This window comes from Geotrypetes seraphini, chromosome 14, assembly GCF_902459505.1.
Source record: "Geotrypetes seraphini chromosome 14, aGeoSer1.1, whole genome shotgun sequence".
Taxonomy (NCBI): Eukaryota; Metazoa; Chordata; class Amphibia; order Gymnophiona; family Dermophiidae; genus Geotrypetes; species Geotrypetes seraphini.
This window is the reverse complement of record NC_047097.1, coordinates 13,945,145-13,972,649: the sequence shown is the minus strand read 5'-3', so window position 1 is coordinate 13,972,649 and position 27,505 is coordinate 13,945,145. Positions and strand designations below refer to the sequence as shown.

The window sequence follows — 27,505 nt, the reverse complement described above, 5'->3', positions numbered from 1 at the left end:
CCCCAAAAAAAAAAAAAAAAAAAAAAAACAACAAAAAAAAACCCCTACTAATTTCTTCAGGGCTACTTTGTAACAAGGTAAATATAAAGCAGCTAACGTAGATAAGGTACATTAAAAAAATGTATCATTATGCACTTTAATCTACCATCCCTTTCCTAATAATTCCTAGCATCCTGTGCTTTTTTTGGCTGCCCATACACTAGGCAGATTTCATCATATTGTCCACAATGACACCCAGATCTTTTTCTTGGGTGCCGCCTCCTAAAGTAGAATCTAGCATCAAGTAACTATGATTTGGATTATTCTTCCCAATGTGGAGAAACAACTTGTGCTGCAGCGCTTATGTTTCTCCACATTTGTTAGCAATGTCATTGTATAACATCGGACCCCTGAGGAAGGTGTTTTACTGAAGCACAGCCCTCGTTGGGTCCGTTTAATACCTATGTGGACAATGCTTATAGTTTTTTAAAGAAATAAAACAAAGATTTAGACTAAGAGAAATTAATGCCATCTGCCTTACTTTCATTGAAACCTAGTCTTGTCTCTATAAACTACAAAGGCCATTCACTGTGTGGGTGATGTAGTGCATTAGCATTTCAGTTTTTACTAGATCAGGTACCCAAAAGACTTTCAAGTTAATATAAACTTGCCTCATCTTTATGTATACTTCTGGAATAACACGTCAGATGGCTCTCTTTAAAGTAGATGATATGTTTGGTAGCTTATGGTGGCACTGTTCGGGTTTCATTTAAAGCACTTGTTTGTACTATTTTGGTCAATAAGTTTGGCATGTACTGATATTTAGAGTTATGCATATACTTTTTCAAACAGTTGTGTTTTTCTGAACATTGGAGCTGTTGATTATATTAAATTTTATTCTTTATTATAAACGTTTTTATATCATATAGGTTATCTGTGTAGAAGGTTATCTAATCTAATGCTTGACTTTATATACCGAGTCTTCATTCAAAGAAAGCTCAACTTGGTTTACAATAGTTAAGTTATCCAGAACTTCTATTTAAGTAGAATTGGATTACTACATATGTAAGGCACAAATTTATTTATTGCATGTGTGTACTTTCCATTGTTCATTTTAAAGCATGTACAATTTATCGTTTGCTTTATATGTTATTTATTTGTTCTGACTCCTGAGGCAGGCAGAAACACAACTCCATGTCTGACTCCTACTTCTGTTTGATTTGGTCCAGTCCCTACATGGGAGTGCTCCCTTTGTCTTTTTTGGCTCTTTACCCTGGTGTAATATATTTTCAGGTTATTAAATGCACCATTTTAAAGGCATGTCATAAACAGTATGTTTGAACCTTGATGAACCAAGAGTAAAACAGTGTGTGATAAACAGTGTGTGATATCCGTCTGTTTCCTGGCAGTCGTATGTAAACCTCCCAGGTCCGTGTTCCTACAGAAGAATCGTAAACAAAGCATAATTACCTCAGTAGCTGGCATTGTTTGATCCAAGAGTGAAAGAGGACTTGCCATGGCTGTCAGAGTGATATCCTCACAGTCTGCTGCAACATAAAACATCCTGATCAAGGTAAATTAAAACATTTCCTGACCCTAAGCCTTATGTTTTTAGACCATCACTGCAAATGAATTTCTCAAAATACAAATTTTACATGCTATTTCTGTCACCCCTGTGATTACAAATTCATTCTATAATGTTGGCAATAATTAAACAGAGCCAAATTTCTATCCCTGACAAAGAAGCAACAACAACAACAACAAAAAAAATCACATTTAGTCTCTGCAGTAACAGCCATAAGTTAAACTGAGGTACGACAAATTCAGGGAAGAGTTACGCCTGCCTGGGTATGTAGGCCCCTTATTGTGAAACCTCTCATAATTTGGCACTGCTTGATCAGTCTCCTAGAAAATCAAGCTCCAATTCCAGAGGATCATTTGATGAAAATTTCAAGTCAAAATCAAAATCACTAAGTACAAAATGAAACTGAAATCAAAATCAGTAAGCCAGGTGTGATTTCAAATCGAAATCAGTCAAATGATTTCCAATCAAAAATTGATAAGAGCATGATACTACTATTAAATGTAACTCACGAGACAGCATTACACATTAATCCATCAATATTGGTAAGTGTAGATGTATGAATTACAAGTTCATATATAGCAAGAATTAATATATAAATAGTGTTTATGGACTTTGGTGGCTTAGGCTCAAGTTTAGACCTCGCCAGTGTTACTGACCTTCACAATAATACATCCATGAAATCTTAAGATTAAATCAAAATCCATCAACAATGATTTTTGATTTAATAACTGAAAAAGATTCAAAATCACTTGAATGTGATTTCAAGATCTAAAATAAAAATTAGGATAAAAGAGTGATTTCAAACAATAAAAAGTAATATATAGAAATAAAAACAAAAAAAGGAAATAAGGTAATATCTTTTTTACTGGACTAACTCAATACATTTTATAATTTAAAAAAAAAACCATACAAAATGATTTCAAGTTGTTTCAATTTGCTTGATTTGAAATCATACTCAACACTGACTATAGGTAGGAAAAGCTTTTGGGAGGGGGGAGGGGTGAAGGAGAAAGGTGAAATACCCAGCTTATTTCTAAAATACAAATTCTGGACAGTTCCAGAAAACTGAATTCAGTAACCTGAGAGAAAAGGCACTTGTGAAATAAAAGTAATTGTGAAAACCCACAGCGGGTGCTTTTCATGGATAGACTCAACACAAAGTCAAGGCAAAAACCAGGAGATAAACCTACACACATACAATCAGAACCAACAGACAACAGTGGAGGTTCGAAATTGAAGATGTGCAATTTTATTCAACAAATCATAGTCTTTTGCGGTGGCTCGACATGCACGTGTTTCGGCCAATACGCCCTGCTTCAGGAGCCTTTGTAACTCACGGTCACAATTTTTAAGAAAATGGAAATTCAAAGTCACTCTGGAAATAAATCGTAGAAATCCATATTCAGCGTGTGCAGTGTGTTTTCATACTTCCACGATTCTCGAACCTCCACTGTTATCTGTCAGACTCAACACAAAAACATAGGGGCCTCAGGAATCTGAGTGGAGAGCATTCTTTATTACAAAACACAACATGGGCTGTATTTCAGCAACTACCTGCTTCAGGGGTCTGCCTAAAGAGTTCCACCAAATCATAAAAACACAGCACCAGCATGCACTTATTCTGCACCGTGTGCAGATTAGAGTTATTTTTGCGCATTTGGTGGAGCTCTGCAGGCAGACCACTGAAGAAGGTATTTGCCGAAATACGGCCCATGTCAGGTCTTCCAATAAAGATGACTCTTCTTACCAATTCCTGAGGCCCACATGCTCTCTGTGTTGTGTTTTTCATTGCACCATTAACTCCCTCTTCTCTGCTTGGCTTCATGGACAAACTGTCATGGAATTTGATAGGAGAGCTGGAAACTCAGTAAGAGGCCATGCTACCAGATTTCAGCCAAATAAGAGAATGACACGTGGACAAATATGTCCACGTCCCCATGGGATCCATCCATCCATCCGTCCTCCATCCTTGTCCCTGCAAGCTCTGTCATCTGCACAAGACTCAAACAGTTATTAAAGTGTTCAAGACTTATGCAGATGAAGACAGAGCTTGCAGGGATGGGGCAGGGATTGAGATAGATCCTGCATGAACAGGAAGAAATTTGTCCAGATATCATTCTCTACTTGAGACAGAGATAGGACACCTCATATCTGGATTCAAACAGACACAGCATTGGCTATAGGTGCCTTGCACCGACAAACATACCTTTTAAAAAAAGAAGGGGTGTATACTGGGCGTTCTCACTGCTGTGTAGTACAATTTGCTGCTTATTTCTCCTAAAAACTATATTTGTACCAAAGGCCATTCTGCCACAAGTTAATATTCTAAGAAACTAGGTAAAACTGAAGTTACTGGGACCAGAAAAGGTCCTCCAGTTGTAATGTCTCATTAACCATAATTTCCCTTGAACTGGAGAATTAATACTAGCATACTAAATGACTGTAGAAAAAAGACCTGTTGTCAAAAAATAATAATAATAATAACTTTATTCTTATATACCGCCGGACCACAAACGGTCTTAGCGGTTCACAACAAAGTAAAAGCTGAACATTCAGCGAATATGTACAAGTCATAGAAAATATATTTGTTTCTACAATTCATAGGAAATACATTATATAAAAACATTAGGGAGCTTAAGTTACGAGTTTGTCAAATAGCTGTGTCTTTACTGATTTTCTAAAAGAATAATAAGATGAGACTCCTGGCATAATTTTACCAAATTAATCATGATAGAGCATTGTACTACAATTAAATGTAATTCACAAGACAGGATTAAAGACTAATCCATCAATATTGATAAGTATTGATGTATGAATTACAAGTCCAATCTGCCCAACAGTCAAGCTCATTATCAATTCATGATTAAACCAACAATGAATGCGATATACTCATAATTGTCTTTCTTTGGCATATCTGGGATACAGGCCAGAGAAGTCTGCCTGGCACCATCCTTAGGTTCCAACTGCTGGAGTTGCCATCAAAGCCCACTCCAGCTTATCTGAATCCATCTTGTCATTTGCGGGACACAAGCCATAAAAGTCTGCCCGGCACTGTCCTCATGTTCTAATTACTGAAGTTGCCATCAAAGTCCTCCCTTGGCCCATCCTAAACTGGACTGCTGTATATGGGATATATCGTACAAGTCTGCCCAGCAAACTCTTTCATCCTAAGCATTTCACCCTTTAGAGGGATTATGGGTACAGTAGAATCCCAGTTAACCGGTATTCAACTAACCAGCACCAAAAAAATAAAGTCTCGCACTCCTGACTCAGCAACCTCCAAAGTCATGCGCTCCTGACCCAACCCCCCCCCCCCCCCCTCCAGCCACCGGAGCATCAGCAGCAGCCACAAATCTCACTCCCTCCTTTGAAGCAGCAGCAGCCACAAATCTCACTCCCTCTCTTCCTCCAGCCCTCGAAGCATCAGTGGCAGCTACAAATTAAATTACATTATATTAGTGACTTCTATTCTGCCAATACCTTGCAGTTCTAGGCAGATTGCAAAAGAGGAGAACTGGACATTTCCAGGAGAATTACAGGATAGGGTACTAATTACGTGATTAAGTCTTAGCTGGGACATTTACAAAATTGGGAATAGTTAAAGGTGAGGTATCACTTTGTCTTGATAAATTTTCTGAATAGCAAGGTTTTAATTTCCTTTCGGAATGTTTTGTAATCAGTCGTTGTTATCGGTATGTTGGAGAGATAGTAATCCAGCCACAAATCTCCCTCCCTCCAGCCACTGAAACAGCAGTGACAGCAAGTCCTGACAACCCCCCTCCCTCCTCCAAAGCAGTAGCAGTACCCGGTGAGCAGAGGAGACAGTGCTGTAATGCTGTGTGTGTGTGGTGGGGGGGGGGGGGGAGAAAATCACCCAGACAAGAAAGGGGAGGTGGGAAGGAAGGTAAAATTATGTTCTTACCTGTTAATTTTCTTTCCTTTAGACGCAGCAGATGAATCCAGAGACCAATGGGATAGCACACATCTATCAGCAGGCGAAGATAGAGAAACTGATTAACAGGTGGTTCTATTGGCTGGCACTCCTCCTGTATCTCCAGTATAGCTCCTTGCCCAAGCATCCGTAACCATCAATAGGCATAGCATTTAAAAAACTTTCCCATAACAAATCTCAAAAGGCAATAATACAGAATCCTAACGGAATTTAGCGGTATATAAGAAATAAATTACATTACATTACATTACAATACAACCATCAATAACAACAAACTTCGAAAGTTGGAAAAGAAAAAACCGACAGACAATATCCAGAAAGGGTGGAGCTCTGGATTCATCTGCTGCGTCTAAATGAAAGAAAATTAACAGGTAAGAACATAATTTTTCCTTCCTTAGCAGCAGCAGATGAATCCCGAGACCAATGGGATATAGCAAAGCAATCCTCAATCTGGGTGGGAAGCAAATGCCGCCTCCGCAACAACTGAAGCACTAAATGCATCTACCGCATGCGCCCCCACATCCAACCAGTAATGGTGAGAGAAAGCACTCTCAGAAGAACAAGTAGCCACGAGACAAAACTCCTCCAAGGAAAAAAACCTCTGGACCGAGTCCAAGAAATAGCCATTGTTCTGGCGGAATGGTCATGAAGTTCCTTCGCCAACCGCTTCCCTGCCATCAAGCAAGCGTAAAGAATGTCCCCATGGACCCATCGAGCGATGGAGGCTTTGGACGCCGCCATACATTGGAGGCATCCCGTGAAGAATACAAAAAGGTGATCTAAACAACTAAAAGTCGTTAGAAACCTAGCTTGCGGAGAACGCTACTCACTTTCAAAAAATGCAGTGAGCAAAAGCACGTCTCCCCATTTCTCCTCCCAGGAAGGAAGGAAAAGTGAGCGTGTCATAAAAGAAAGGATGACACCTCCTTAGAAAGAAATTGTGGAACCGTCCGAACTGACACCCCAGATTGGCGCAGTGGTTGGCTCTACAGCCTCAGCACCCTGGGGTTGTGGGTTCAAACCCCACGCTGCTCCTTGTGACCCTGGGCAAGTCACTTAATCCTCCATTGCCCCAGGTATGTTAGATAGATTGTGAGCCCACCGGGACAGATAGGGAAAATGCTTGAGTACCTGATTGCAAAAAACGTTTAGATAACCTTGATAGGCGGTATATAAAATCCTAATAAACTTGAAAAAAACTTGAAAATCAGAAATAGAAATCCCCGCCAAACAAGGCCTGCAACTCAGAAAACCGCCGAGCTGAAGCCATGGCCACAAGAAACCCCGTGTTCAATGGCACAGCCCTTTAGAGTCTCAAAAGGCAAGGATGAAATAAAGCCTTCGGTAAACTGCAAAGAAGTACCTTAAGACTGTACTCCGGACAGGGCTTTCTAAGAGGTGTACGAATATACCGTACTCCGTTTAGGAACTGAACTACATGAAGCTGAGAAGTAATCGAAGAGCAATATACCTAGCCCTTGTAACAAGCTAAGAATGGCACTTGAAGCAGAAGGGAATTGAACGATAAGCCCTTGGCAATATACACTTGTGCCAAAAAAGAACTCTGGAAGGGTGCAAATGTTTTTTGTTTTAATTCTTTATTCATTTTCAAACTTACAATAAGTGTGATAAAATGTCCAAACAAATTAACAATATCTATATTATTTAATAATCATCAATGGTAACAGTGATAAATACTTAACTCCCACCCTTCCCCCCTCTAATGTTGAGAAGTACCCAAGAAAGGAAAATCCTCCAAAAGGAAGCAGAAGCCACAGGTGAAGACGACTGTATCGCCTTGATAAGAGAAGAAACAACCTGCTTTGTATAACCCTTACACGTCAGCCATGACTTTTCAAATGCTAGGTCGCAATACCAAAGTAGTACGAATATCCATGTTGATCGGATCCTAGGTGAGCAAATCCAGAGATACCAGGAAACTCAACAGTTCGGCTGTCGAAAGACTCATCAGATCCGCATAGCAAGGAAGGGGCAGCCAATCCAGAGATTCTATAAATACTGTGCCCTGAACGCGAGCTTGAGATGACAAATCCAAGCCATCATCAGCCAGGGGAAAACACTGAAAAAAGAAAAACCAGAGGCGAGAAAGAAGCCACGCTGCTACCCCCTCTGACTCCCACTCTCTGTGCCCGCCGAAGAAGCTAGGAAGCTTAGAATTTTGAGACGAGGCCATGAGGTCTAGTTCCAGGAGATCTCACTTCCATAAAAAGAGCTGGAACGCATGAGCCAAAATTCTCAACTTCCAGGATATAGAAGATTTCACTAGTACTAACATTTACACTTTCTAGAGCGTACACAGCACTGTACACTGTAACATACAATAAATGGGCCATGCACAGATTTCACAGAGAGAAAGTCTATCCAAACTCTTTTCCTGACCCATAAAATGATCTGCCAACAGAAGAGGAAGATGAGAGTCCACCCATTGAAGTAGAACCACAACTTTACCTGCCAACTGAGCACATCACCTACTGCCCAGGCTGTAGAGAAATACCCCCATCATAATACTGACTGAAAAGACCTTCAGCGTCATTCCGGAAGAATGGTCTGAAGCTCCAGAAACGGTAGCCTGACCATGCTCCAGAGTAGAAGAATGAACAAGTACTGAGTCGCCTCTTAAGACCAGACTCCTGGAGTTGAGGATGGAAGGAACCGAGCCCCCCCACTCGACAGCCTGGGATTATTGGTGGCCATGAGCTAGTCCAGCAAAGACCGAGACATGCCTTTGAAAAGAGAAATCTCGCTGAGCCACCAAATCATACAGAGCGATGCTTGAGGAGCCTACCAAATAATTGGAGCCCTGAGATACCGGGAACCATCGGAATAAAAGAGACTCTGTAGCGTTATATTGGGAAAGCAAGCCAAAGTTCCCAGTGGAGTCAGCAACATGGATCCTAGAACCTGTAGTAATAATAATAATAATAATAATAACAGTTTATATACCGCAATACCGTTTAAGTTCTATGCGGTTTACAATAGATTAAGCAAGGTACAAATTGATTGAATTTAAGAGGGATGGGAGAGGAGAGTTAATAGGACCGGAAATGCGTTGTTGAGGAGAAAGAGATTAATAGGACAGAGGAATCACTATGGAGGAGAAAGAAGATGAGTGGGTCAGTTGTCTAGATACTTTAGGAACAATTGAGTTTTTAGACGTTTTCTGAATTCCTCATAAGCTGTACAGAATCCCATACTCTTGGTCATGGTGACCAAAGAAGAATGCAAACCTGAGACTGTGACCCATCGCCCTAGTCTCTGGGAAGAAACACATTTCTCTCCTAAATGAATAAAAACATCTCCCCAATATACCTATAAATAGTACAGGAGAAAAGAGCGCTGTGCAAATTAGAAGATTCACATCCAAAGAACTGAGGAAAAGAAACCACCCTTTTCGTGTCAGTCAAATGGCCCAACTGGAAGACGTCCGAATCAAGCAGTCAGTCAAGAAGAAATTAGGTGAATTGCCTAGTAGCGCCAAAACGGTACCACTGCCCACATCTTCTAAAATGTTCGTGAAGCCTTGGGTAGGCGAAATGGCATGTGCCAAAACTGAAAGTGCTGCTCCAAGAGAAGCAAGCAAACCTAGTGCAGATTCGGAGTCCATAGTGAAAATGTAAATATTCTCCCAGTTTTTCTGCAGAAATGTGTAACCCTGAGAAACTAATTCAGCAGAATGGGATCCAGCCTACCCAATGCCCCTGTCTTGGGCACCATGCAGTAAGTGGAACAACGTCCTTTAGCTCCTGAAGAACTACAAGAACTGCCCTGAGGACCAATAACACTTAAAAGGGAAACACAAAACATAGAGACTCCAAGAACGAACCGGAAACCTGGAGGAGGATGCAAAGTTGCAAGCATCCTGAAAAATGTTCACAGCCCCCTGACCTGACATTATAGCGTCTTCTCCCTCATGAGAAAGCCTGAAGAGTCATTGGAAGAAGTCAAGATCCCCTCAGAATGAAGTGCAGAAGGTCAGGGAACGGCAGGATGAGAACTGTAGGATCTATAAGAAGAAAGAAATTCTCCTAGGAAAAATCAAGTTTCGCAATGTAAAGAGGAGTATACTGGAACCACGAAAACAGTACTAACTCCATGCAACGTGAGCAAAATACGTATGTCCTTTAAAGTGAATACGTACTAGACGCAATCAAGATGCTGCATCTACCGCCCCCTGGAAAACAACAGCATCCTAACAGGTATCAGACAAAGCTCACATCGCTAATGAGAGCTTCAGGGATGAGGCTAACCACCATACAGCGCGCGCTCCTCCGCGGGTTTGATAGAATAGGTAACTGGCTCCTGGTTAGAAGGAGCTGCACAGCCCTTCCTGTCTGGTCAGGGGGTCCGTTTAGCATGTGCCATGAGAAGATGGCGACAGGAGAAACCAGCGTGATAAGCATGGAAATCTGAAGTCCAGGCCCTCTCAGAAATAGAGAAAGAGAGTCCTGGCCGCAGGAAGATGCAAAGTGTCATTATGCCCATAGAGACAGCCCGAACTTGGAAACTGTTAGTACTACCTTTAGGCATATATATCCTACTAGACACATGCAGCGCAGCACAGAGGCCCAAATAAGAAGGACAGTTACCAACAGACAAAGGCTCAATCTGCAGGGACCCCAAGAGAGACAATGAGATACCCGTGTGAAATACAGGGCACTATCTTGCTGCTGATCTCACTGTGCTGTGAGTTGCCGTATGTCGACCCAGTCCGGAGACAAACCAAGACTGGGTGACCTAGCACAGGTCAGAGTCTGTCTGGTAATCCCCTTGAGTGCTAACCCCAGAGTCCGATTAAACTAGCAGTTTCCTTCAAGGGAATAAAGCAGGAACACAGACATAGACATATAAATCTGCCCAAGCTTGTCCCAAAGCTGGTGAAACACGTACAACCTGTCTGAACCGGAAAGAAGCCGCGGCATACCCTGACCAAAGTCAGCTGTAAATAAACTACCGCAACGCTGCAGCTCTCCCGCCATCGCCGGAGACCCAAGCGCACGCCTGATTCTCGCTGACACGTGGCTGCTGCATCAATGCTCCTAGAAACATAGTCGGATTCAAGCCCTGCAAAATTTACCCTGCCGCAGCCTGCATAGAAAGAAAATCAGACTCGGGGAATAACCAGAAGAACGGTGCGGTGCTTCCCACAGCGCCGGAAAAAACATGTCCCATCTCATGCGCGCTGCTATAAACCTGCACCTGCACAATCAGCTGCACATGGCCGTGACAAACACCAATGAAAGAGAGCCTCAGAATAAACAGGACTACTACTGCTGCACTGAAACCCAAAAAGGATAACAAGTGCAAGCATGAAATCGCACCGCTACTGCCGCACTGTAGCCAACAAAGAAACCAAGTGCGTGCATGCAAAGGACGGGAAAGTCCCGGCCCCCTCAAAGGATTTTTAGTCATAAAACTTAGCCTCAATAAAATATCCATTCCTTAAACACATGTTGACCGAACCCACAGTACTAAGACTCCCAAACAGAACCTGAAGTTCAAACAGTAAAAAACACATACATACTCACAAGCTTGTTGTTAGGGCCGGTTGAAGCCAGTAAGAGCTGGTTGTGCAGCAATAACAGGGCAGAATGTAGCAGCTGTGGTCTCCTTTTTTTTTTTAAACATAGAAGGGAAAGAAGAAAAAAATCGAGACCCAGTCAGACCCTCTAGCAATGGAGGGAGGGTGAGGCAGGGACATGGGGGGGGGTCTAGGTGTAACCCCTAAAGCCGGACACCCCTGTCTCACTGAAGAGAAAATCTCAACAGGAGAAATAGCATTGCCAGCTCACTGAAGAGAAATCTCAACAGGAGAAACAGAATGGCAGTCTCACTGAAGAGAAACCTCAACAGGAGAAAATAAAGTTCCAGTCACAGCCAGAATCCAGGAGCTATTCGAATAGCGACCATCACCTGCTGGGAGATAGAGCATACTGGAGATACAGGAGGAGTGCCAGCCAATAGGACCACCTGTTAATCAGTTTCTCTATCTCCGCCTGCTGGTAGATGTGTGCTATCCCATTGGTCTCTGGATTCATCTGCTGCTGTTGCTAAGGAAGGAACAGATGCAGGACCTACAAATGGGGGTGGGAGAATGATAGAGAGAGGAAAACAGAGTGACTCAGACCAGAAAGGGGAGGTGGGAAGGGAGACATAACTGCAGCTGGAGTGAGAGAGAGAGAAGAGAGGAGGCTGGAACCTGAGAAAGAAAAGGCAGAAAGGAATTTCAGGCCTTGGGATAAGGGAATGCTTTGCTTTTATTTACTGTATTTCAATATTAATATCAAGTAAATACAGAGTTTATGGTATAGTACATAGTATTAGTTAGGCCTATTTTTAATGGTAGCTCTCATGCAATCAGAAACTACATTTATCCGGCATCTACCAATCCCCATGGGAGCTAGATAACAGAGTCTACTGTCACTGGAAATGTAGACCAATACAAAATCTTTTTACCCTGACAAAACCTGCTAGGGCACTCAGGAAGGATGTTAATATATAAAAGTTTCACTGGGAAAAACAAATATGAAATTCCTTTGACCAGTCAGCCTAACTGCTATCCTAAATACAAAACCCAAGTTTTACTTTTAGCATGTTTTTTTTTTGTTCAATGCTTATGGCAATTGGTTTTCTTATATGGTGCCTTCTGGTATTGTACAAAGTCCCTACCTCTCAACTCTTGTGGCCTATCTTCCAGCTCCATCTCAAGGATCGCAGGTGTTTCTTCTGACGCAAGGTCACTATTATTTTCTCCATTTTCACAGGTCAGCGTCTCAATATCAGAGCCCTGAAAAGGAAAAGATGGTAGACAGGCTCAAACTTACGCAGTCACACAAGAAGCTCACACAAAGCCAGTTCAACACCCTTCATCATTCATGAGCAGGAATCAGCCAGAGGGAAAAAGATTAACTTACTCTGGATTCAAGCCAGCTTGTTTTGCAAACAGACTGATTAGCTATTTAAGTATAACAGGTGCAAAGCCACAGCCAGGGCCAAGATTCAGGAGTTCGACCAGAAGGAAACAGATGTGATCTTTAGGCAGGCTGAGCCCAGGCGCTACAAGCTCTTGCAGGGAAGAGCAATCAGACCAACAAAGCATAAAAATAAATATTTCCACCCATTCTGCTAAATCTGGTGGGGATTTTGAAAATTTAACATTGCCTCATGTTAAAAAAATCTGTAATTTTACACAGTTGAATATGTAGCGTGAACTTTTCCTACAAGGTGCACACACGAGAGTCTGAAAACAGAACAGCATTTTTATTATCCTTAATTCCTATGCATTTAATAAATGGCTTAAGTCAAAGCATTCATGGTGTCACTACTATCATCCACTATATCACACAATCAGTGTTGTACATCCCATTATCCTTTCAAATCTAACTTACGATGCAGAAGCTTATGAACTAGTTTCTTCCATAAGGTAATGTACAGTCTTTGTCATCTATCTCTTGCTTCAGCAATTTATAACTACTTTTCTTTTTTGTTTACTTAATTTTGATCAATCCCTTTTCAAAATTTAAAATACTTTCAAGCACTTACCTAATTTCCATATATAATGGCAGTTAGGGACTAAAATTTGACATGTTCCATCATCCAGCTGTAAATTTAGAGGACATCCCTGATACAGCCGGATAGGGAAACATGTCGGATTGGTCCCAAGTGCAGCAAGTGCTCCATCTTTGTAATTAATAGTCCTGGGGAACTGGTAGTGTTGGGGTGGTGTTCCAAATTAAAGCAAGTGCTCTCTCCTATCTTGTATCGTTTTTCTTCTCAGAAGATGTCAGCTGCCTTCCAGGAGACTTGCATCATCATCCCAAACTGAACAGAGATTTATGGCCTTCCTTAACCTCCCTCAATCACACTCAGCACTGCATCTCAACTCTTTTGCTAAATCCTTGGTGTCTGGATCACCTCTGGGCTCTCAATTTGTTCTCAAACTGGGTCTTCTTAAAGCTAGCTCTATGCAGCACAAAGGCCCTATCTTAGCAGTTACATCATATAATTTCTATAGTGCTGAAAAGTGTATGCAGCGCTGTACAATCAAACATGTGACAGACAGTCCCATGCTCAGAAGAGCTTACAATCTAATTAGGACAGATAGGGGTTGGGGAGCTTTTTGCAGAGAAAATGATAGCATGGACATAGGTTCTTCATAGCAGTTCTTTTCTTCTTATTCAATTTCCAGATTTCCTGGCTTAGCCCAAGAGAAACTGTTCTTGAGGCCCTCCACTGTAGCCTTTTTAGAAAGGGGGCAGAATAGTTTCTCCACTCCTCTACTTTTAATGGCTCTCCTTAGTCCTTTAACCTCCTCTCTTTCTCAGAAGTTTGGGCCAAGTGAATTTCACCTGGTGCAGCCTCTTCTTTCCAGCCCTAGTTTACCACCCTCTCCCCATCAAAGAGCTCTCCTTTTTACTTGCTCATCTGTGTCTCTCATGCTCTCCACTTAATCTTACACCTTCCAATTCAGCCAAGAAATTTCTCTCTCTTCTGGACTGTCTTGGGTACATTCAACATTCATCTTTCCTACCGATACACACAGGCATACTCTTGATCTTGTATTCTCCTACTCATCCTTGTTCTATTGGCCCTGTTCTTTTTCTGCTGCTTCCCTTCCTTGGTCTGACCACTTCTTCATCACTTTTACTCTTATCTGTGTCCACATGCCCATGTTGTCCTGTGTTAAAAAGCCATTGCCTTCTCTTGACCATGAGCTTATTAGATCAAGTGGTTTCTCTCCTAGCTTTCCAGCCCAATGACCCCTTGATCTAGATTAGAAGTATGCACTCTTTATGCATCTTTCTTCTCACTTCTTGATACTTTTGCACCGCTTAGATATTTTGGAAATAGTTCCAGTAAACACTTTCCTTGGCTTCATTCAGGATTTCACTTGCTTTAAGCAGCAGGTGTGACGTGGTTATTGCCTGTGGTATAAATCTCACATCCGCTCTAGCAATTGCATTTTTCAAGCTAAGTATTGAGAACTTCATTTTACTCTTTATAGAGCTAAACATTCCTACTTTGAAGGCATTATCTCACTTTCCTAAATAAGGTTCAGAAGCTCTTTTAAATCCTTAATGCCAATGTCCCTCCCTCTTCCCCCAGTTCTTCTTATCTACCCTCATTTCTTCACCCTGAAACTCTTGCCTGGCAGATGAAAATCTCTATTCTGCTGTGTCCTTGAGCATTCATCTTTGACTGTGATTGCTCCCTCCTCCCTGAACTGTCCCCTTACCCACCTTCTACTTGGAAGTACTCTTTAATTTTCTCACTCTAGCAGCAGCAACAAAATGTGTCTCTACTCTCTCTGCTAGATCACTGGTCCACAGTTCTCTTTCAGAAGTTCTCTCTCCTTGATTCAAAATGCTTCTCCAAACCAGCTTTTCCTGTGACTGCCTGCCTAGTTTATGGACGCATGCTGTCGTTATCTCCAATCTTAAAAAAAAAAGCTTCGCTTGGACCTAAAGCAGAACCGGTTGACTGGGTCTATTTCAAATGTTCTTTTCTCACTAAATGGCTAAAAATAACCATCTTAAATCAACTGTTACTTTTTTTTTTTTTTAGATAAAAAACTCTTTGCACTCTATCTATGCCAGGCAGGTTTTCGCTCAGGACACAGCACCAAATCTCTACTCACAGACCTTAATAACGAGATCTAGATCACCTCAATTCTGTCATTCTAGTGTCACATTGTCTTAGTTGACCGGACTGACTTCTTCGCAGTCTTGGGATTACAAGTGTAGCTTATTTCTGGTTTCAATCTATATTTTTGTAAGATCCTTCCAAATCCATGGTGGCAACTCCTACTCTTGTTCCCATCCCTTACCTTGCAGTGTTTCTCAGGGAGACAATTATAGCACCCCCCCCCCCACTCTTTTCAATTATTCCCACTTGCCCTTATTATTATACTGATGTACAAATTCTTTTTACTCTCCTGATATTTCTTCTCTTAATTTCTGCTGTTAGGCTGTCTCCACTTGGCTAGATCAATTTTTTTTTAATTCCTCCCAAATTCTTGCTCAGTCTGTCTTTCTTATCAGGACACAGCATATATTCTGTGGGGTTATATTTGATCCCAAACTCATTTTCAAGGCCCAGATCAACTTGGTGGTTCACAACTTCTTTCTTGCATTCTACCATATTTGTCCAGTCAAAACCATTCCCCCACTTACAAGAATGCTCAAACTGGTATCTCTTGTTTAGACTACTGTAATTCCTTTTATAAATGGTCTTCCCTTGGTGTCTTTGAAACACCTTCAGTTAGTTCAGTCAACTGCTATAAAACTATTGGATAATGCAAATCGCTATGACTAAATGACTTCTCTTCTTTACTCCAATCCGATCACTGGCTGCCCAGTTCAGCCAGACTGATTCTCTCAGCTCCAACCTTCTTCAACCCTCACCATCTCTTTCCCATACTGAACTCCTTAAGCAAGGTCCCCCCACCTCCAACCCGTCCATCACTCTCTCTCAAGACTATGGCCGAGTACTTCCATGACAAGGTTCACAAAATTAACCTTGAGTTCTCCACAGAGCCACCTCCAGCCTGCTCCATCAACCCCCACCTCAGCCCTCGCAGCCTTCTCTTCCTTTCCTGAAATCACCGAGGAAACCACTCATTCTTTCCTCCTCCAAATTCACCATTTGTTCCTCTGATCACATCCCCACCCATCTACTTATCACTACTGCTCCTACTGTCATCCTTTATATCTGCCATATCCTCAACCTATCACTCTCCACTGCAGCTGAGTTCGACGCCTTCAAACATGTCGCTACGCCTCTCCTCAAAAAACCCTTACTGAACCCTACCTGCCCTTCTAACTAACTATTGCCCCATCTCACTCCTCTCCTTCTTATCTAAGCTACTTGAATGTGCTGTTCACCACCGTTGTCTTTACTTTCGTCTCAAGCTAGCCTTGACCCATTCAATCGGGCTTTCGCCTTCTCCATTCTACAGAAATTGCCCTTACTAGAGTCTCTAATGACCTGCCCCTGGCCAAATTCAAAGGCCTCTACTCCATCCTCATCCTCCTTGATCTATCTGTGGCTTTTGACACAGTAGATCACTGTCTTCTCATTGATACGCTGTCCTCACTTAGGTTTCAGAGCTCTATTATCTCATGGTTTTCTTCCCATCTCTCCCATCATACTTTTAGCGTATGCTCTTTTGGATCCTACTCCACCGCTATCCCACTATCGGTCAGGGTACCTCAGGGCTCTGTCTTCAGGCACTTTTTTCCCCCCCTATACACTTCTTCCTTTGGTGCTCCTCTCATGGCTTTCAGTATCACCTCTATGCCAACAACTCACAGATCTCTCTCTCTCTACATCTGAAATCTCTACAGACGTTCAGGATGCCTGTCTGACATTGCTAACTAGATGTCTCACCACCATCTAAAACTAAACATGGCCAAGACTTAGCTCCTTATCTTTCCTCCTAAACCAACCTTTCCTCTCCCCCATCTCTATTTTTGTAGACAACACCCTCATCCTCCCTGTCCTGGCAACTCGCAACTTCAGGATGATCTTTGACTCGTCCTTCTCCACCTCTCCTCAAATTTAACAGACTGCCAAAACCTGTTGTTTCTTTCTCTACAACAATGCTAAAACCCAAAGCTTCCTTTCTGAGGGTACTACTAAGCCACTCATCCATAACCTCATCACCTCTTGTTTAGACTACTGTAACGTGCTTCTCACTGAACTTCCACTAAACCATTTCTCTCCCTTTCAATCTGTCCAGAACTAGGCTGCAAGCCTCATATTCTGCCAGTGTCACTATGCACACCCTCCCCCTCTCCTCAAGTCACTTTATTGGCTTTCTATCCATTTTGGAACAGTTAAAACTCTTTTTACTGACCTACAAGTGTATACACTCATCAGCTCCCTCTATACTCCTCCCCAGGAACTCTGCTCATCAGGTAAGTCTGTCTTATCTGTACCAGTCTCCTCTATGACCAACTCCAGACTCTGTCCCTTCTATTTTGTTGCAATGTATGCCTGGAACAAACTGCCCGACTCGGTGAGTCAGGCTTCATCTCTGGCAGTATTCAAAACTATGCTCAATGCCCACTTTGAAGCTGCTTTCAATTCCTAACTTCAACCCATCTGCTAGCACCCATCTGCCTTGCGTTCCCTCTGTAATTCCCCATCTGATCACTGTGTAGGTGCACCTTTTTGTCCAGTTTGTCTGTCATAACTAGATTGTAAGATCTTTTGAGCAGGGACTGTCCTTCCATGTTTGATGTTCAGCGCTGCATATGCCTAGTAGCACTATGGAAATGATAAGTATAAGTAGTAGTAGTAGTAGTATAGCTGAAGATATAGAAGCCAAAGGAAAAGCGTAAATCTCCTGCACAGTTTTTAAAGAAGTATGCAACAATGTTTTCTTTGCTTTTATAAATTCATATCCACAAAACTAGCAACACAGATACAAAGAACATATCCCCTCTCCTACAACTATAGGCAAATATGATTTACATACCAGATATAAATGAGCCCAAAGCAACACTGGAAACTTCAAAAGCTCCAAACAAGAGCAGGGCACATAGAAAAGAGACCCTTGAGAAAGGAAGTCACTGAGAGAAAAATACTTCAGGTACTGAAATGGCAACTAACATGCATTCTTCTTTAAAAAGTTACCTAACCATGGATGCCATGTCTTTCCTCCATCTTAACAAGGGGCAGCTGTCTAGTTAAACTTTCAGAATTCTTAAACAAAGGAAAAAGACGACAGGACAATATCTTTTTATTGAACTAATTTAGTACATTTTTGACTAGCTTTCAAAGGCAATACCTTCTTCTTTGGGCCAGAAATGAGCAAAAGATAGCAAATATCAGAATATATAAGTGAAACATAAAAGCATTACAATGGAAAAGATAAGGGGGTGAGAAACAAGGAGAGATGGATACTTGATCTGAAGGTGAAAAAGCAGTATAATTTTATGGTTTATAATGAGATTGGAAACCCAGATCTTTGTCAAGACCTCTTATTGTTTTGATTTATTTCATCATTTCAACTTCAAAGGTCTTATGTTCCTGGATTGTTTCAAAATGTCCTTATTTATTTTAAAATTTATACACCACCTAAACCTAGGTAATTTACAAAACAAACATACAAATTAAAACAATACATAAAAACACAGCACATCCTACCCAATCTACAGAATACCTTAGTATTCTGGCCATAAAGTCACTGGTACAATGCTCTAATCTTGCAAAGTGCTTTCCCACAGAGCTGTCACATGTGTTTCACTCATTCTATATATGCTGATATTTATCATCTTTTGCTCATTTTTGACCCAAAGAAAATATTGCCTTCAAAAGGTCAAAAAAGGTATTAAAGTTAATCCAATAAAAATGGTATCATCATATCCTTTTGCTTTGGTTTAATTAATTAATGTACAGTGGTACCTCGGTTTCCGAGTGCACCAGTTTGCGAGTGTTTTGCAAGACAAGCAAAACATTTGCAAAATTGGTGCCTCGGAAACCGAGCATGGCTCGATTTATGAGCACCCCCCCTGCGATCCGGCACCCCCCCACCACGATTGGGCACCCCCCCACCACGATCTGACCCCCCGACACGATTGGGAACCCCCCTGACACGATCCGACCCCCCCCCAACACAATTGGGCACCCCCCCCCGCCGCTTCTTACCCTCATCTGGGCACTCTTGAAAATCGGCCCTCGTCTGCTGGGCCTTGAGCATCTGAGCATACTCAAGGCCTGCGAGTTCATGTTCTGAACGTGAACTCGCAAGCCTTGAGCATGCTCAGCGGCGGGGGGGTGCCCAATTGTGTCGGGGGGGATATCGGATCGTGTCGGGGGGGGGGTGTCGGATCGTGTCGGGGGGGGGGTGCCCAATCGTGGCGGGGGGGTCGGATCGTGGCGGGAGGGAGGTGCCAGTTCGAGGCAGGGGGGTGCCGGATTGCAGGGGGGGTGCCTGATCGCAGGGGTGGGGGGGGAACGCATCAAAGCGAGTTTCCATTATTTCCTATGGGGAAACTCGCTTTGATAAACGAGCATTTTGGATTACGTGCATGCTCCTGGAACGGATTATGCTCGTAATCCAAGGTAATACTGTATTTAATTTGTTTTCTATCCCATCTTCTCCAAAGAGCTCAGGACGGATTACAGGTTAACATACATATTATACAGTTTACAGGTTACAATTTGCCATAGTTATAGTACAAATTTTTTCTGGTACAAGTTATTATCCTAAGTTAACACATACTAGGAATTTAATATAAATATTCATACTATACAGTTTACAGGTTACATCTGCCAGTTACAGTGCAAGATTTTCAATACAAGTTTTTATCCTATCAAGACACATTTTGATGTAGGATAGGATTGGTTAGTATGTTTTATGCAATCTGATTTTATATGTATGTATGTAGTTGTTATAGTGTTGGTCTTAATGTGTTTTGTATGGTAAATGTTACGTTTTATTTTGTATGTTAACATGTAACTCACCCTGGATAAGTGAAGGCGATAAATAAACAAACAAACAAACATATCGAGGATCTTGTATCAATGTACATTTCTTTGTAATCTATCGGTCGTGGGCGGGGGAGTTAGGTGAACTAGTATGTTTTTATTGGAAAGTCGTTTGGCAATTTGCAGTTGAAGGGCACGGTCAGGGGGTGTTTTGAGGCATATTTCATCCTCGAAGCGGAGGGACCTGTTCAGCAAGTAAAGAGGAAGCTTGGTCATCACGTAACTCCGTGCCATGTCGTGCAAGGATTTGAACGCTAGCATCAGGCCCTTGAAGACGCAATGTTTGGCTAAGGACATCTAGTGATTTGACGATAGAACCTGGGAGACAGGGTTGCAGGGATGGAGGTTTTTTAGAAGTCTGATTGCCGTGTTTTCTATTATTACCTTTAGAAAGTAGAATAACATAGCTATTACACTATTTCACTCAAGTGAGAAATTTTAGAAAAGGGGAGGGGAAAGTGTGGCGCAGTGGTTAAAGCTACAGCCTCAGCACCCTGGGTTTGTGGGTTCAAACCCACGCTGCACCTTGTGACCCAGGGCAAGTCACTTAATCCCCCCCATTGCCCCAGGTACACTAGATAGATTGTGAGCCCACCGGGACAGATAGGGAAAAATGCTTCAGTATCTGAATAAATTAATGTAAACCATCCTGAACTCCTTTCGGAGAACGGTATAGAATGAATTCTTTTTATTTACTAAAGCCTTTTAAACTCTCAGAACTGCTTTTTGAAATCTCAGCATGAGAGACCTTCCTGGTTCACTGCTGTGTAAACGAGATGGCAATTCCTCAGAACTGCCAAAACCTGCCGTTTCTTTCTCTGCAATATTGCTAAAATCAGACCCTTCCTTTCTGAGCGTCCTGCCAATACCCTCATCACCTCTTGCCTAATTATCGCAACCTGCTTCTCACTGGCCTTCCGCTAAACCATCTCTCTCTCCTTCAATCGGTTCAGAACTCTGTGTATGCCTCATTTTCCGCCAGTATTGCTATGCCCACATTACAACCTCTCTTTAAGTCGCTTCATTGGCTCCCTATCCATTTCCACATACTGTTCAAACTCCTCTTACTGACCTACAAGTGCATTAGCTCCACAACTCATTAGTATCTCTCCTCTCATCTCTCTCCCCACACTCGCCCCAGGGAACTCCACTCATTGGGTAAGTCTTTCTTATCTGTACCCTTCTCCTCCATGACCAACTCCAGACTCCGTTCCTTTGCTGCACCGTATGCCTGAAACAAACTGCCTGACTCGGCACATCAAGCTCTGTCCAAAGACGTGGGCTTTGAGATTTGAAGTTGCTTTCAATTCCAAACTCCAACCCACCTTCTAAGCACCAATATCTTATCATTCCCTCTGTAATTCCCCCACCCGAGCACTGTGTATTGACTGATGCGCCTTCTTGTCCGGTTTGTCTGTCTTGACCAGATTGTAAGCTCTTTTGAGCAGGGACTGTCTCATCTGTGTTTTGATGTACAACGCTGCCTAGGTCTAGTAGCGCTACAGAAATGATTAGTAGAAGTAGAAGAACTCATACCTCGTGATTAATGATCGTCCATCCACAGGATGATGATTCACTGTCACTTGAATTGCCAGACATTTTTTAAATACCTGCAAGTAAAAATAGATTGTTTAGCAACATAGAATTTTGCTCCCTTTACCAACAAACTGTTTTCAGCTGGATCTTAAATCCAGAGAACAACATACGGGCATGTCACTTAACCCCCCATTGACTTGGGCACTAAATAAGAACCTGTACATAGTATTCAGATTGTAACTGCAGAATGGCAGTATATCAAGTCCCATTCCCCCGATCCCACTTTAAAGAACATTTCATGAATAAAACAAATACAAGCCCCCCACCCCCTTTCTTAAAGCAGTTCACTGCTAATGCATTGTTACAATCTGTTTTTACACTGGAGAATGTGAGTGTGTAATATCACATCTGAACTGATACCTTCAGTTTATTTTGCTGGGACCCTCCGTGCTTTGTTCCAGTGCTGTAATAACATCACATTCCCCCAAGCACGCACCAGCAGATTACACATTAACAGCCTCTAGTTCTCCTCTCCGTGGCCAATAGCAGACTGCGAACTCAAGCAGGAGAAAATCCTCAAAACAGTTCAGGCACAGAGACGTAGTGTTACTAGGACAGAAATACGATTCTTCAGCTTTCTGGTGCACAACTATTTTTGCTACTATTTGGGGTTTTGCCAGGTACTTGAGACCTGGTTTAGCCACCATGAAGATGGGAAACTGGGCTAAATGGACCCTTGGTCTGACCCAGTTAGGCTATTTATCTGTTTCCATTTTGATTTCAGTTCTGAGGGTCTTTGTTCATTTCTGAACACACTGAGGCATATTTTCAAAGCCCTTAGACTTACAAGGTTACATAGCAACCTATAGAACTCTGTGCGTCTAAGCGCTTTGAAAATAAGCCCTATTACCTTTAGGGATGCCAGTACACCCAGGACTGTGGCAATGGTCTGTCTCATAGCTCCTTGTGGCAAGCACATAGACAGGGCATAAGTAGCTTCAGGAAAGGAGATTTATAAAAACAGAGGGTATAGGCATAAGAAAAAGGTGCCCACTTTTTTTCGGACATAAAAATAAGAAAAGGAGGCATAGTAATAGGACAAAGGGAAGCCAAGGAACAAAATAACACTGTGATACCAAAAGTAGTCTAGTGGTTAGTGGTGGCCTGAGAATCTGGGGTTTGATTCCCATTGCAGATCCTTGTCCCAGGTACAAAATAAATATAATATGCAAACCGTTTTGACTGTAACCACAGAAATCTCATCCTTTATCCCCCCCCCCCTTACATGAGTTTAACTTCTATTGCTCTTTGCGGAGTCCTGGGACCAGACCATGAAGCAAGAACACACTTCTCTGAAGCACAGACCCAAATATATTGATTTGCTCAAACTTGTGGCATGCCATCGCACTGAAACAGCCATCTACTAAGGAAAGCTGCATAGAATGCACATTATACTCGCCAAAAACAGTTCTCGGGGATTCAGGTTGAACATACATCCCCCCACTCCCCCACCCTAGGGATGCTAGGTAGGAGCCACGGATTTTCTTCATAAGATCAAAATGACACTGACCACTGCAGCATAGAATTTTTATACCTATACTACTAGAAAAGGAAAGCAAAAGCCTTCCAGGGCAGGTCCCAGAGTGGTATGGCAAGATTAATATGTATCCCTCTAAATTTCACCTTATCATCTCTGCCATACCAGTCTGAACAAGTGAGATGTACCAAAACAAAACTGCACGGGGGTTGAGGGGACAAAGCCTCCTGAATAACTGCTCAATCAAAGGCCAACTGTCATCTGGCAAAAACATTGAATCTGTAATGTTTCACATAGGAATACAGTGATAACCAGGTCACCACCTTGCAGATATCCTCAAGCTAAGCACACAATGTTCACATGCTTCACCAAGGAGATCCCAAAGACCTTTCTTCTACAACAAGCGAGTGTTGCAACCTAAACCTTGAGGGAACTAAATGCCAACCCCTGTTCAAATGGAAACCCTCCTCCCCCAGCATATCCAGGGCCTGTGCCACTTAAATTTAATAATGGGACCCCCTGCCCCAAAAGCTGGTTGGTAGTGACCACAACCCATTCAGAAGAAATACAGAGTGACTCCATTAGAACATAAGAATTGCCATATTGGGATAGACCGAAAATCCATCATGCCCAATATCCTGTTCCCAACAATGGCCAACCCAGGTCCCTAGCTAGATCTCTTGACTCCCTTCAAGAGACACCTGAACTGTCCTACCAAGGCAGGCTCCGTTCTAGTACAGATCTGGAATAGAAAAAGGCTCTTGGCAAACTTGATGACCCAGCATAGATGCCAAGCAAGTCGAATTGCTTGAGCCATGACTGTTCTGGATTGGCCTCCAATCAGATCTTATCAGTCAGACTGGGCAGACTGGATGGGCCATTTGGCCTTTATCTGCCATCATATTTCTATGCAGGTGGAACAGTTGTAGCCTGCCATTGGGCTTGGGGAGCTATTTCTCCTTCATACCAATGGGCTCTCGAGGGTTAGCCTATGAACTTTTGGCCTGTTGAAGCAGGAGAATGTTCCCTCTCATGCTCTGTTTCTCAAATTGTAGGCCTTGGACTTGGTGAGGCACTGACCAGCATGGCTTGTGGGGCACCCAGATCTTGGCCTCTGGGCTTTCACCTTGGGAAATAAGGAGCTAGCAGAGGTCTTGCAGGACTGTGTCTTTCTGGGGTTAAATGTTTCTCTTCCTCCTTCCTTTCACCTATTTATCAGAGTTTCTCTTAAAAGAGCCAGCAGGTTCAAGTTTGCTGTCACTGTGAGAAGGTAGTTTGCAGGTAATTGACCACAACTGCCGAGGTAGGGAGACCCCTGGTTGGAGCTGTTGGCAGGGGAGCTGAGTGAGCTCCCAGAGAATAATAACCAGCCTCCCTTTGCTGCTGCAGGTGCCACCTTTGTTGTATGCCAGGGCAAGTCTGTGACAGTCAGCAGTAGCTGTGGTTGTGGCCTCTGCCTTCTTTTTGCACGAGTATAGTCCACATTAAATTTCATGTGCTTCTGTATTCTGGGCAGGCAGTTTCAGTTTTGGTTGTGGCTCTTTGGCCACACAAGAGCCCCGCAAACATTCTTCAAAGTGATGGTGGTCATTACAGACCAGCTTTGCAGCCCGGAGTTTCAGACCCACCTTTATCTAAATACTGCCATAAAAATTATCACAAATAGGAAAAAATTTGACCATAACACTCCCCTATTAAAAAATGCACACTGGCTACCAATTCCACATCAAATCATATATAGTCATCCTCTCCTTCAAGTCTCAAAACACTAAAGAACCGGCCTTTATTCACAAACTTCTTATCCCACATGAACCGACAAGAGTTCTTAGATCCTCTTCTCAGCATCTTCTTCATACACCATCCTTGAAAATCATTTAGCACACGCCGGGCCACCTCATTCGCAACTACGGCCCCCACAGTATGGAATTCCTTACCACTTCATATCAGAAGAGAAAAAAATTTAGACAAATTTAAGGGAAATCTACAGTTTTACCTCTTCCAAGATGCATACGACTGCAAAATAGACTTGGATACAGCCAGAGTTGTTCAATAATCCTTATTCCATAGCTTCCCTATTGTGGTTTACCTTTTATGTTTTCTTTACTGTTAATTTGTAGTTTTCCCAACTTTCCTATTGTTTTTATGTTTGTCAAGTATTGTTTAGTGGGTATTTGTTTATCGTCGCCCCCTTTTTAATACAAATTGTAAAATGCTTAAAAGTCTTGATTTGCGTTTTATCAAAATTTTAATAAACTTGAAACTAAACATGAGCAGTGTTCCACAACTTGTTAAGACATACTTCTAAGAGAATCAGGCTTAACTATAGAGGCTAAACTATCTTGTACGAACAACACACAGTTCCGGCTTTCTCATGTTTGTTTCAGATCTGCTCCTCTGAACAGCTGCCACATTCTCAGGAACTCCCTCCACCACCTGCTGCACTGCTCTCGATGTGACGGGGAAGCTGCTGACCCCACATGAGGTTTTGTTGTTTATTTATGTACTTAATTTTAGCTCATGCTCTCCGTAGAATTATTTACACACAGTACTGAGAGGACAGCCATTCTGCAGCAAGTGAAAAAAGACCATCTAAATACAGCAGGGATAGCCCTGATTCTGAGATCGAAGTCAGGTGTCATGTCCAGCCATGCAAACAGAGGCTGGAGTGATCAGCTGCGGCTTCCTCCACGGAAGAGTGATGGCTGATGCACAGGATACACTCAGAGTTTGATGGAAGACTCTGGTGACTGAAAATTGGGGGAATTTGAGGGGGGGGGCAAGATGTCAGGGGATGTTGGAAGAGGGGTGTAGGGCTCAGCGGATCCCAGCAGGGGGAATTCCCCATCAGCTGAGCCGCCAGGAATTCCTGAAACCAGCTCAGGTGATGGGGATTCCTCTGCCACGATTAGACAAAGGTAGCTGGTGAGTACATCTACAAAACTTGCTTTAGTGCGCTTTTCACATGGACGTTTTTATTTTTGAAAATGGGCAAAAAAGGTAGACATCCTACGGACCAAAACTTATAGCTAGCTCATTTTCAAAAATAAAAGACAGACGTTTGGCGGCTTTGAAAATGGACATTTTTCCTCAGAGCTGTGGAGTCGGAGTCGAGGAGTCGGAGGAAATTTCGGGTACCCGGAGTCGGAGTTGCCAAACAATGCACCGACTCCGACTAAATTTAGATTGGAATTAAAAAAAAAGCAAGTTTAAATGTCCCAATTCACAAAAAGTTATAATGACTTCTCTACTGTAATAAAGACCAATGCATGCAGTGCCTCACGTAACCGCAAAACGAACACGTGCTTCACTATATGGCACGCAACGCACAATTCGGAGCACCAATACTTATAAATGTATTCTCCCTTGTTGTTGTTTACAACTTATTTCCAACATTCAACAAGGTTTTCAATACCTCGTTGGTAGAAATCACCTGGTGTAGACTCGAAAAATTCATCCAACCAAGCTCTCCCACTGTACGCACAACATCTTTTTACGCGGATGAAGATCTTGTTTCACGCGAAGTCGGAGTCAGAAGTACAAAAAACTGAGGAGTTGGAGTCGGGGAGTCGGAATCGGAGTCAGAAGTACAAAAAACTAAGGAGTCGGAGTCGGAACATTTATCTACCGACTCCACAGCCCTGTTTTTCCTACTGAGTTTGTGGATGTCTTGCACAAAACGTCCAACCTCAGATTATGCCCCTCCATGGGAGAGGAAGAGTCTTTTTTTAATCTAAATTGGCACCTGTACTTGCTGGGGTTGATTCATATACCACAACACAAATAATGACTTTGCTACTGTTTTTTCCATTTATACTACATTTACCATATTTGTCGGGCCATAAGATGCACTTTTTCTACCCCCAAAAAGCAGCTGGTCAGCAGAGGCAGCGCTGTAAACAGGCTGCTCGTGGCCAGCTGCAGAAGAGCCTTTCCACTGCTGCATCAGAAGCCGCGCAGCAGAGGAAAGGCCCTGCCGGGGCTGGCCGTGAGCAGCCTGTTTACAATGCTGCCTCTGCAGACCAGCTGACACTGCTGCTTTGGGAAAGTGAGGGAGGAAGTTTCTAAAATGTGGTTGAATTTATTAATTTTGTTATCGCTATTTAAAAGATCTCTTCTGCAGAATCGGGATGTCATAACAAGCTTTCTTTTTTGAATGGGAAATATATGTCCAGTATTTAAATTATCCACTTTTTGGTGTATAATGACCTTTGTTTCACAACTATTCATCTACTTCCTTTCCTATAATGCATACTGGCATAAAAATGTAAGCTCAAATAACAAAATCACCTTTGCTCTGTTATATTACATAATTAGGTGCAAAAAATTTAGATGGTAAACATGGTTTCCTTAGACCAGTGTTTTTCAACCTTTGGGCAAAGGCACACTTGTTTCATGAAAAAAA

At 42.4% G+C, this 27,505-nt stretch overlaps 1 protein-coding gene across 7 annotated transcripts in view; it reads right to left on the bottom strand.

The window, feature by feature from the left end:
• The window catches only part of CCPG1 (cell cycle progression 1), a 115,252-nt gene that overhangs the window by 74,905 nt on the left and 12,842 nt on the right, over nt 1-27,505 (bottom strand). For 6 of the 7 annotated variants that reach the window (XR_004536910.1, XM_033919733.1, XM_033919734.1 and 3 more), the window contains exons 2-4: nt 21,567-21,640; nt 12,204-12,321; nt 1,450-1,526 (exon numbers count right to left, since the gene is read on the bottom strand). Coding sequence is in view for 6 of the 7 variants with exons in the window: in XM_033919733.1 (XP_033775624.1) it covers nt 1,450-1,526; nt 12,204-12,321; nt 21,567-21,629 (258 nt within the window). In the remaining variant the exon portion in view is untranslated. The remainder of the gene's footprint in view (nt 1-1,449; nt 1,527-12,203; nt 12,322-21,566; nt 21,641-27,505) is intronic. The other variant, XM_033919735.1, reaches the window with a different exon arrangement.